We start from the raw sequence: 12541 nt of genomic DNA, 5'->3' as shown, positions 1-12541 counted from the left end.
GAGACATTCTGACCCTTTTCTCCATCCATGGTTGCTAGAGGAGAATTTGGGGGCCAGAGGGGAATGAGGGAGCCAGAAGGTTGATGTATCCGGTTAGTATGGGACTGTGAGATTGGCAGGAGGAAGGTGGCTGAGAGGGAGCTGGGTGTTGGGGGCAAAAGTGGTGGCCAGGCGCAATGGAGGCACAGGGAAGCAGTCTTCCCTTCAGCTCTCTCAGAATTCAAACCTTTACCTGTAGTTCGAAAAAGCAGATTGGAATCCCTCCTTGTGCCAATTGGTAATGTATGCTCTAAACACCTAATCATTCTCAAAATCCTACTCTAGAATGTATCGACAGAGACACATGAAGTTTCTTAGAAGAATATCTATATCTTGTCTGTAAATTTATATTCTTATACAAAGGCATGTGGAACTCAAGTAACAGAATGTGTCTGTGTGTTCATATACTTCTGTGCACCCCCTTGTCTCCAACACCAGATATATTGACTGGCATCTTTAAATACGATTTTAAATATGTTTAACAACCATCTACCTTCTTTGAATTTCTTTGTCTATGAAAGTCTAATAAAAAAAGAAAACAAGCATAAGAAAACCGAGTAGTTTTAGCTTTGTTGAAGGGTCTGTGTGAAGGGAGGGAAAGAAGGGTGCAGAATTAATAAGGGCCTTTGAGGAGTGAAGGGAAGAAGGGCAAACAGCAAAGGAAAAGGGAAGTGAGATGAAGAGGGTTGATAAAGAGGGTGGGAAGGAATGGAATCAAAAAGGGCAGTTTGTCCGGTTGACGGGTTGGGGGGGGTGAGGGGTATAAAAATCAAGTGACAAAATATAAGCAGCCCTGGAACCTTGATAGCAATTCTGGAGATGCACAATAAACCACAAAGCACCTGGATTTAGTAGACACCTAGATTTTACAACAGAGCACCCTGTCTTCAGGTGAAAAATACAAGGCAGCAGAGGCCATTACAGCAAGGATTGGCTAGAAGTCTCAAGTGGTTCCCAGTCAGCTTTTACTAATTAAGCAATAACCTCAGAGATGACAGGGCTTCAGTGGTGGAAATTACTAGCAACAAATTACAGGCATGAGCAAATCAAGGGCTTTAACTTCAACCATGGTGATATTACATGCCGTAAAGAACCCCACTGAGGCATTTGCTCCTAACAGGAAGCTAGTAGCTTTTTCTATTAATTTGTGGCTATTTAACTAACTGCCCACAATCTAATATTGGCTCGAGAACTACTTTTAGGTCCCTTATCTTTTACATGGCAGTAATCGTCACAGAGGCAGAGAAGGCTCGGGGGAGGGAGTGGGGGGGGGGGGCGGTCGAGCACAGCTGCTGGGAGAAGTGGACTGCAGGTAAGTGAATGGGGAACGCAGTGTAGCGGGGAACGCAGGAGAGAAAATGGTGCTGCGGGGATGAAAAAAAAAAAAGAAATTTGTTTTTTTTCTTCATGTGAACCTTAGTGCGTCTAAACCAAAAAAGCATTTAAAACCCTCAGAGAACAATCAGCTTTATGGCAGCCTGACTGGGCTAATTTCATTCATCACAGAGGGGCATGGGAGTGTACAAAGTTTAGATTGGTGAACGAGGGCCAAATTTAGTAATAAAGGTACATATATGTTTCTCAGATTGAAACACCACAATGTGCTTTGGGCATTTCATAATATTTTTACATATGTTGTCCAATGATTACAAATACTAACCTGAAGTTTCTTGTGCTGGATATTTAAAATGTTTAATTCACTCCTCTTATCGCCACAGATTTTTGAGAGTTCTGACACTTTGGCTTCAAGTATATGCTTTTCTTCATTATTTGTTTCTCCTTTTAAACGAGATAACCTTCGCTCCAGCTGCTGAATTTGAAAATCCTGTAGAATAAAAAAAGAAAGAAAACCGCATTGGCAGTTAACAGCTTAGCCTATGATATTTTTTGGAGATGAAGGGTATTCATTCACATCTAATGCTTGGGCTCATCCCTGTGATGCTTCTTGGCGCACTCTAAAGAGATACTCCATTACTTATGCGTCTTTAACTTCTAGGGGATTAAAGGCAAGGCTTATATGGTTCCTGGTGCTCAACACAGCACATTACATAAATACATTAAGAAATACACAAAGTTGGCCCAAACGATTTTCTTCAATTCTGCTACAATGTCATAACTGAAAAGAATGCCAAAGGCCTTGAAAAGGTAATATGAAAGATTACCTTAAATATATTAGGTTATCACAAATGGCAATTTATAGCTTGGGAACAATCAAGTTCCCAAATTTGAGCAATGTTAATTTTGTCAGAATACAATTTTACCTAATTCTCATTAAGAATTTTGAAAAAAATCACATTCGCCCACCCCCATTTATTTTACAAGTCTGCAGAAGAGACAGAGTGGGGGGACCAAAAGTTATATTGTCTAAGAATAATGGGAAAATAACTGAATGGAACTTCCTCACTGCGGGTTTTAGGTACGAGTAGCTAACTTTGTGAAATGTTTACATTAATTTTTGAACTTTTAGAAAAAATCCCCAAAATTAACACATCGACAATGGATCCACGTTAAAAGACCGTATTGTAAAAGCTTGAGTTACAAAATAGCGGAGCCGACTTGCTCGCATTTTGTAACTCGAGCTTTCCCGAATGTGCCTTTTTGTCCCCTGCTTTACATTTAATATATGTGGAGGTCAGCCCTGCAGCCCTTAATGCCGAACTAGGGGAGCGGGGCACATCCCCACCACCCCTGCTCCCCTTGTTCGCCATTATGGGCTAGGATTTTTTTTTTTACCGAGCCGAATACGCACCGAAAGCGCATTCAGCTTTTAATGTACAAGCTTTTAGTGTGATACCATCAACAGTGTCATGTACGAGAGTCCAATTCATATTTTGGAGACGGGACAAGTTTGTTTAGCTACCTAAACTGTATGAGTTTAGATTTGTGTCATAAATCCAAAATCCCTTCACCGGAAAATGTTTCAAAGAAAGTGCCCATTACGAAATGAAACTAGAGATATATGCATTGATGACATCATAAGAAACTACTCACTCAATTTTGTCACTCAGGTCCACTCACTATTGAGTGTGTATTTTCGGTGTGTGGGGGGGGGGGGATATATGGGTTTTGGTCTGTGAAACCTCACTTCACAAACACTACTGCCATCATTGTCTCAGAACATTTAAGATGAAGAGCGTTTGTGTGTGTGTGTGTGTGTGTGTGTGTGTGTGTGTCCGTGTGTGCAAATATTTGTGTGTATACACACCAATATTGGCTGTACAAGTGGTAGAATAGAACAGGACTATGACCCAGCGTGTGCGTGCGTGTGTGTGTGTGTGTTTGTGACTAAACGTAGGCAATCCTCAGGGGTTCCTTTTCTCATCTAAGGGTAGCTCCGGTTGAATAATCAAAGTCAATTGTAGGAGGGGAGTGGGCAGGACAAGAATGCCGGTAACCGTTTAACTTTGAATACATGGATGTCTACACAAAGAGGTATGTGAAAACATGTATATTGTCTAGTTAATACATAGTTATTAAGTGAAAGAGATGTTTTTTTGTTTTTGTAATTATTTGTAATTTTATTAATCTTATTCCAGTAGTAGTTTTCTTACCATCAGTGATTTCAATTCCTGTCATCCTGGCCAGCGCTCATGTGGCATCAGTTTCTTTGAGAGGTTTGGGTGAAATTACATATGACGTCACTTCTGCAGCTTGTAACATTGCGGTGTTCTGAAGTTGTTGCTTTTATCACAAAAACATTTGGGAGGACTTTGCTCTAGTGCTGGCGTCTGCAACCTTTGGTCCTCCAGATGTTTTGGATTACATCTCCCATCAGCCCTAGCCAGCATAGTCAATGGTGAGGTATAAGAGTTGCAGCCCAAATCATCTGGAGAGCAGCAGGTTGCTGACCCCTGCATAGTCATAGACATAGTTTTCATATTGTTTCTATCATTTGAAATACTACCAAATCATTATTTTCTGATAAGTAAGAACCTGAAGTGGTACTCTGCTTTAGTGGCCAGGGAAAATCAACAGCATACCTTTCCCTTTTTATTATCCACAGAGCGAATAGAATTGTAATCATATCGACAGTTGCTCTTAGACCAAGGTACCTTCTGATGCCAACGAAATTGGGAGCTTGTCTGACAGATTTCTTTTTAACATAATCGTACTGCCCGAGTGCTAGGCAAACGAAAACCGACTGCAGGATCTTCAATCCCATCATGGACCAACACTGCTCCAAGTTCTATATTATTTTTCTGACACTCTAATGGGAAACTCGTTTTTGAAATGTTATCATTTATCCAGAACGTAATCTGCACACAGAAGGTATTAGCTAGTGGAGTGGCACTTGGTGTTGAAAAATGGACCAAGCAGACAAATATGTACACATTCCAATATCATGGTGTAATAGTGGAATGTAGCCCATCCTAGATGATGGTTATGTAAGAGAGAGTCCATGCATCAAGGTCCAGAAAAGGAGGAGTGTTTTTACACTTTAGGGAAAAGGAAATTAGGAGGGCACTGAACCTTTACAAATTACAATACAAAGTGATAGTGTAGCCTATACACTAAAAAGCAGAATTAGGGTGTTGAAGCCACATTCAGTTGTCATGCGATTCACAAATGACATACAGTAAGTGAGGAAAATTGGGGGTGCATTCTGTATCAAGTTCTTCAAACACGATGGACTTTCAGACAAGTGCACACATAGTGCTTACCATACAAGTAAATTATGTCAATTGCACAGATAAAATGGCCTAAGTGCTTTCAGAGCTTGTAAAATAGGAACCACTGTAAGGAACACATGGCAACGACAGTATAGACAGACACAAGTGATCACAGTTCAAGGGTGTTAATTAAACTGGAAATGCAGAGTGGAAAAACGCCTAACCTAAACCTAAATCTAAGATGGGAGCAAGCGACGACCATCACATGGTTCTCCTGAGCACAGCACACTCTAGCTTTCCCAGCACAAGTCGACAGTTCCGTACAAGCTATCAGGTTCTTTGAGGGTTAAGTCTCTTCCCAATAAAAGTCTCTTGCCTTCGAGGGACTGATACTTTTCAACAAAAAAAACCCCACAAAGTTCTGTTCTGTGGGTGACTGCTTCACCCATGGCTCGCCCTCTTCCGGGCGCAGACCCCTCTGTAGTCGTATTCAACAAAACAACTTAAAAGTTCCTTTTCTCAATCAACTTTGGGTGATGACTTTTCAGCTCTGTATCTGTTACGCTCACCTGGGTTCCACAGGGGCGTCAAACGAATCTGGACTGCAACGGTCTCCACCAATGTGACCCCTAGTGTAGTGATGAGTGACTGCACTTGCCCACTTAGTTTCGTCTGTCTGGCACGTAGGAGGATTTTCCTAAAGTGGTAAAAATGGTAGTTAGCCGACCGCGGTAAAGAGGTTTAACTTCTGTTTTTTCCGTAACCACCTTGTGTTCCTCTTATTATGTCTCACCTTATTGTTAAGAAGGATGGGCTTTCCATCCTGCTTCGGAATGCAGGGGTGCGTAGAAACCAGTTAACTTCACTGATCCCGTAATCTTATGGCAGAGTTCCGGACAACAATGACTCAGAGGTAAGTATTTATGCCAATCCAAAGTATGATGCAATGCTTTAGAGTTCAGGTTGTCTTATAGTTCACTCTTGCACTTTTTCTTATGTTTCTTCCTCTTGCAGAATGGCCCAAGATGGATGTCTCTCCTCCGAAAGAAACGAGGTAGCGCCAAGGTAAGCGTCAGTTTTTGCACCAAGCACTAGTCTCACCAAGTGATATTGTTCATTCATGTGATTAATCAATTGTCCTCTCTTTATTTTGCAGGTGCGGCGCTTCTGTAGAATGAGGGACGTATAATGGTGACTAGCGAGGTCTCGAGCGGGTATTGTTCCCAAGTAAGTATATTGCGGTGCGAATTTAAATGTCTTAACGGAGTGCAGCTCACCTGTTGTCTTTCTTTCCTTTGCAGATGCGGATGCTCCGAGCGGCGATCTCATCAGAGTGCCTCGCGGGATCGTGTGGATGAAAAGAGCATTGGTGAGTATTCCACGGCGCTGCTGCTGACAGTACAGCGCGGTAACAGGTGTTCCTTTTCTTGCAGGTGCGGCGACTCCCAGATGAATGTGATGACAAATGGTAAGGCTCTTGTTCTAATCTGGTTTTCCTTTTCTCTTTTGCAGGTTCGGTTCGTGGAGAACAAGACGGGCGTAGCTGCGGACTGGATGCTGGAGCTGCAGGCACGGTGAGCGTTACGCTGCAGAAGTGCAGAATAACGCGAAGTGTGTTCTGCTCTCCGGGTGTGGTTTAAATAGCCTCTGGAAGAAAGTATTCCCTTCAAAGACCTCACAGTGGCCTGTACATGATTTCTCCACTTGATGACCTCATCTGTCTGAAAAAGGCACTATGAGCCTGGCGCCAACGGCGCAAGGACTGAGTCCATGAAGCCCCTAGGCAATCTTTTGGGCCCCCGTGAGTTCACATGGATGCCTGTACTCTGGGTAGACTGGCCTGCTCCTGATGTCTGGGGGCATTTATCGTGACAGTCTCTCCCTCGAACCAAACTGACAAGGGGGACAATTCACTTCCCCTGGTCTTTCAAGAATCTTAATGTCTTTTTACTCAGTTATCCAGACACTGCGCCTGGTTGTAGGCGCGTCTCTGCCGGGTTCACTCTCGCCACCTTTTACAGACTGTTCACATGACTTTCCACCCCTGGATCCTCCTAGCCCAGGCGCGAATCCCAAATGACAAGGGGCACAAGTCACATCTCCTCGTCTTGCAATAATTCCTGTTTTCATGAATCTTAATGTCTTTTCAAACAATGCAGTGTGAATTTTCCTCGAGTTGGTTCACTCCCGTCAACACACTGTTCATAGGGCCGTCAGGCCTCGCCCTTTTTATTAGCATACCTCTGCCATGTGCACTCTTGCCAACCTTTACGATACACAGCTCATTATGGGACTTTAGACTTCGCCCCTTCTCCTTAGCATCCCTCATCTGGGTTCTCTCTAGCCAACCTTTACGATATACAGTTCATCCGTTAGTTTCACCACACAGGACTCATCTCCCATACTTTCACAATCATCTGTCAGTCAAAGACTTTCGACTGTACAGAGGATTTTACAAGACCCCTGTATGACCACTTTGACCTCTCTTCGCCTCTTCCCAAGGCCTTCTTGTTATGGTAGTCTTTGCCCTCGGGTAATCGCCCAGAGTTTCCTGCGTGATCACCCACATGGTGCCGGACTGCTCCGTTGCTGGTTTTCCCCCTTTCTAACAATGCTTCTTTCAAAGTTCAAATCAGCCGTTTGCTACTTTTTGTTCAACACAGTTTGGTTTCTTATCGACTCTCCCCTCGACTCACCGGCTGTGATGAACCGCTTGGCTTGCCTTCTGTTTGGAGTCAAGGCTGGTACCTCTGAGACAAGCGTCTCTCCCCGCCTTGGTAATCAGTGGCAGATGACACCTGCTGCAACACACACGCGGGGTATTGCCTGCGGTCTAATGTTTTCATCCGTGGAGGTTTCACGGGCTTTGATCGGAAAGGGCAAGGTTGCTTCTCTCCTTGTCACCCTCATGTGCCGTCTTTCGCCTCCTCTTGAACTGCTGTGCTGAGTTAGCTCTCACGTCGTGCGGTTTGCCTTGCTCATCCTGTGCTGTCGTGCTCCACCTTTTATCCCTGTGTGGAAGGGAAAGGGCCGTCAGATGAGTGTGATTCTGGTCAATTGCCTGAATTAGCCTGACCCTTGTATTGGGACATGTCAGTTAAACTGCACAGGTGTTAGTCCGTTGTCTTTCGTGTTGTGCGAAAGTGTTCGTGTCAGGAAAGTGGGGCGGGGGCAGTGTTTTGGAATATCCTACGTGGTAGTATGAGGAAAAGGTGTTGAAATAAGGGGGATATCGCATCTCACCCGTTGGTGGGGATGGATTTTATTACTATGCAATACGAATGGTGGTCCAGGAAGCAGGACAGCTGAAAAGAAATAAGAGGAAAGGTGGTGCTTCCGGGCTGCTGCCACCTTTGACACCTTTTGCCACCTTTGACACACCCAGTAAAGGTCATCAAAGTTTCATTGAATATTTGTGTCTGCACATGGACCCCCCAGATTCCTGTCTTATAATTTGAAGCCTAATGCACCTCATGCTCCAGTCCTTTCTATGTCTATGACGACATTCAACAAGCATGGAGGGAAATGGATGGGACGTAGGAGTAATATCACCTTTCGTAGGGCAGCAGAATTCTTTTATTAGATTTTTGCAGCTGCAATGTGGATAGGGAAGCAGAGTTGGCTACGTGGAATTAGAATTGAGACAACGTTTAAAGATAGAATCTCAAGAAATGTTGTGTACACAGTTGTGAGGAGTATAAACTACAACTCTAAACGGCCTGCACATGATGTAAACTCTATGAAACAATGTATGACAGATGCAAACAATTGTACCTGGCTATAAATGATTTCCTGTTGTTTCAGAGCATTGCCATCAAGTTTCCGCAAGAAAGAATTGCGATTTCTCAGAGCTGCACGGCTTCCACTGATTTCAGCGATAAGATTTTTCTCTTTTGCGTTCTGAGTATGAAGCTCTTCGGTTTTCTTGAAATGCTGGTCCCTCAGCTGTTTCAACTGAACTTCAAATTCCTGAAAATGGGGAGAAACATTAAAAAACAGTAATGCATATCAACTGACAAACTTTCTTTGTTAACACAACGAAATCTGCATCATCTCTAAAGTGTGAGTAGTAACTGGTGACACCAGATAGAACTCACAAGAGCAATAAATAAAAGACCAAATACAGTATCAAATTTCTGATCAAATAAACACGTTATGCCCCTAATTCCATTCAAACTAGCCGTGCTTTAAGATTTGCCCAATTATTAGAAAGAGTGTCTTACATTTAATTTTGAAATAAGTGTATACATGGGATATTGCATAAAGGGAGCTTGTGTAACAACGGTATGTATAGATTTGAATAGCGGAGCATCTATGATAATTCTCTATCAACAGCATTGCATTTTCATATCTTCATTAGTAGCTATAGTTTGTAGAATAGGGTGAATAACATTTTTTACAGACAGCTAAACATGACACGGAAACGTCTGCTCGTATATCATGATAATGTTTCTGTACCTTCAGATACTGCTCCTCCTCTGTTAACATTTCATCAATCTGCTTCGCTTTTTCTTCTGTAGTCAGTGTAGAATTATTCACACACTTTAGCTTATCTGACAGAGCTTCGTTTTGCTCCTTCACAACAATAACTCTAAAGAAACAAGACACTATTTAGCAAAGCTGTCATTTTTTGATAAATCTGGCAAATCAGGTAGGTAATCTGTTGATTAAATTCATATATTTACATTAACATGAAGTCATATTAGTGATCTCAATAGTTGTGTCCTTTTTTCATTATATGACCTCAGTAAATGATGTTTCTTAAACCAAAATAAGGAATCTTACACATTATTTCTGTTAATTTTGTTGGGCCCAATTTGATGTATCCTCCATTTTTGGTTGGAACTTTCATTAGAAGTGAGGCTGGAGGGCCAGCCAACGGGAGTGCTTTGATCAGAGTCTGCAACAATGAAGCAAGCCCCCTTTCCAAGCATTCCCATAACTGGCCAGCAAATGGACTTTACTGCGCTCCTGGCACCAGCCCCACCAGCCACCTGATGTCCATCTCCAACTCCCACCATCTGCTCCTCTCTTATCTAAAAATAAATAAATACAATTTGCTATGTGTATGTACATATGTATGCATGCAAGGATTTGGCCGTGTGTATGAGGGTGCAGTCAGTGTGTATGTTAGTGTATATGAGTGAGTGCAAGAATGAGGTATCAGTGTGCATGTTGTATGGATGCGTATTTGAATGTTTATGAATGTATGTCGGAACAGGCTGGGAAGTGAGCTTCTGATTCCAGGGGTTCGGTGGACTCTATTGGTGCAGTCAGAATGGGCACGTTATCATAAAGCAGCATAGCTTTTTTTCACCGACATTATGGTAAAAGTCAACATGAGTGTTCTTATGTGGATTTGGGGTGGAGCCTATATTGGTGCAAATAATAAATATGTTTTCCTACAGTGTGTGCATAGCATGTATACTGGAATTATGTGCAAAGCCAACATATTTTCTGACATGGGCATAGTCTCTTACATTGGTGAAGCCAGAATGGACATGTTTTTTCAGTGGTATAGTGTTTTTACTGGTGTTAAGAAATATTTTCATTTTGGAGCTTTTCTCCTATAGACTTTTATGGGACACCTGTTCTTTTTGCTTTGTTTTCACTGCTGACCTGACTTTTTGGAGGCAAGTAAAGCCTTCTGCTATACCTCCGTAGACTTTTTGCTCATTCTTTTGGGAAAACTGATTAGTCAATAAGACTATCAGTGTTGGTGACAATGTCTCCCTTAGTGATGTTCTTGTATTGTTAAAGCTGCACACAAAACCCTAAAGTGAAGTGTGGTTAGAATACTTTGAATCCTCATAACCTTAACTTTCGTGGCTTTTTAGTTACAATTGCAATATTTTTCGACCGGGGTTTGAACTTTTTCTCATGCTCTTTTCAAATTATCACAAAAACCTACTAAGAGTGGCTAGCACTCTAAGATGGCCGCACATCAGGATTTTCGCCTGTACTTTGGCCATATTGTTCTTTGGCCTTCTTCCTGCCCTCTCTGGTCTGGAATTGACACATACGGGAAGTCCATTCACTGGGAAATCTGCTGCTTCCGTGTGGCCAGTGGCTATCCATGATTAGATAACCTCTACCAGTTTCAATGGTTGAGATCCTTACCATTGGTGGAAAGGGTTCGCCTGTCAACGTCCGATTGTGGCGACTCCCATTGCAACCCATCTTATTCGCTCCTTGGAGGTGTCCTGATGTTGCATACTCCACAGAAGTCTTGATAATTTCTTCACAAGGGTGTTCAACCAGACATTGCTTCGAACCGGGAGTAAGCTACACTGGCTGACCAAAATTAAAGCACACATAAGAAAGTGACCTCTGAACCTGTGACCCTGCGGCTTCACTTTACCGGACCAAGCGCAGAACATGTCCCCAACAGAATCTGGAAACTCAGCAGTGGCCTCTGGAGAAATCGGATGTAGGGGGCAAGTTAAAACTTGTTTCTTCCACCCTATCCTCCATAGGGATATAGGGGTGTAAAGTCCTGCTCCTATCCCTCTCTTTCCGGACTTAGATCGGTGGTGATCTAGTCAAGGAATCCCCTCCTGTGCCAACCCTAGTGTAGTGGGATTGAGAGAGCTACTTACCTGAACTTTCCTTACGTTTTGGAACTCTACCACAAGCATCGTCCAATCACATAATAGCAAACGAGAAAAGTATATTTTTTTAGGAACTGATGTCTTTAGGGCACTAGACACCAAACCATCTCAGGGCTAGACCTATTAAGTACGGGGTACTATTTTGGTGTTGCTCTAAAGTGTTTCTAATGAGATTCCTGCATCCGACTACTTGCCTGTATTGCACTGGTTTTGAATCATATGCTTTTTTACTTTCTCACAAGAGTGAATGTATATATGCATTTTATAGCAAGTGTGTGAGAATATTTGCCTAGAGGTTTAATTTCTTAGTGTGTATTTTAAAGGCCTAACAAATCATTGTATAATTTTGTACTTACCTGTCTAACTGGAATTATTGTATGGTATTGCTTTGTGTGTACTTGTATCACCCCCCTCCTGAGCCTAAGCTTTGCCGCTCTGCTACCTACCTTGACTAGATTTGGTTAGACCTTTGTGTCTGTTCACCAGGGTAGGTTGTCCTCCCAAAATCCACCCCAGGGCTGTTTTGGAAATTCATCTGAACAGACATTATGGGTAAAGCTAGTAAAAAGTGTTCTTACGTGGGCATACTGGCCTACACTAATGCAGCCAGCACAGCCTATTTTCTTACAAAGGCATTACATTTCTACTGACATTACGTGCAAAGCCAACATGCCGAGTGTTCTTGTCCCGGGAGGATAGCTCAGCGGTAACATGCTCACCTTGGAAACAAGACAACAAAAAGTAACACAGGTTCGATCCCCAGCTTCGCGCAACTAAGACATATTCCTGTACAGCGCCTTGATGCCCCAGGGCTGTGTGAGCGCTTTAAAAAGGCAAATCAAATAAAAAATAAAATGGGAATACTGGCCTACATTGGCACAGTCATCATGGACATGTTTACATAAAGTGGCATACCATTTTTACTGGTATCAGGAAAAAGCCAACATGATGAGTGTGCTTTCGTGGGCATACTGGCCTAACTAGGTGCAGCCATTATGGACATATTTTAATGCAGTGGCACTGCATTTTTTACTGACCTTATGGGAAAACCTAAAAGGATGACAATTTTTACATAGGCCTACTTGCCTACATTGATGCAGCCAACATGGACATGTTTTCATACAGTTTGTGGCATTTTTGCTGGAGTCATGGGAAAAGAAAACATGTTTATATTCTTAGATGGGGATACTAGTATATATTGGCACAACCATCATGGAAATGTTTGGGCACAGCCATCATGAAAATGTTTTTTTTACACTCAGAGAATACTGGCATATATTG

At 42.5% G+C, this 12541-nt stretch overlaps 1 protein-coding gene across 1 annotated transcript in view; it reads right to left on the bottom strand.

The window, feature by feature from the left end:
* CCDC39 (coiled-coil domain 39 molecular ruler complex subunit) overlaps window positions 1-12541 on the bottom strand; it is a 933141-nt gene that overhangs the window by 566825 nt on the left and 353775 nt on the right. Inside the window, exons 9-11 of the mRNA XM_069618669.1 lie at window positions 9108-9240; window positions 8424-8618; window positions 1700-1864 (exon numbers count right to left, since the gene is read on the bottom strand). Coding sequence (XP_069474770.1) covers window positions 1700-1864; window positions 8424-8618; window positions 9108-9240 — 493 coding nt within the window. The remainder of the gene's footprint in view (window positions 1-1699; window positions 1865-8423; window positions 8619-9107; window positions 9241-12541) is intronic.

This window comes from Ambystoma mexicanum, chromosome 10, assembly GCF_040938575.1.
Source record: "Ambystoma mexicanum isolate Mex_15411 chromosome 10, UKY_AmexF1_1, whole genome shotgun sequence".
Taxonomy (NCBI): domain Eukaryota; kingdom Metazoa; phylum Chordata; class Amphibia; order Caudata; family Ambystomatidae; genus Ambystoma; species Ambystoma mexicanum.
This window is presented reverse-complemented; position numbering and strand designations above follow the sequence as displayed.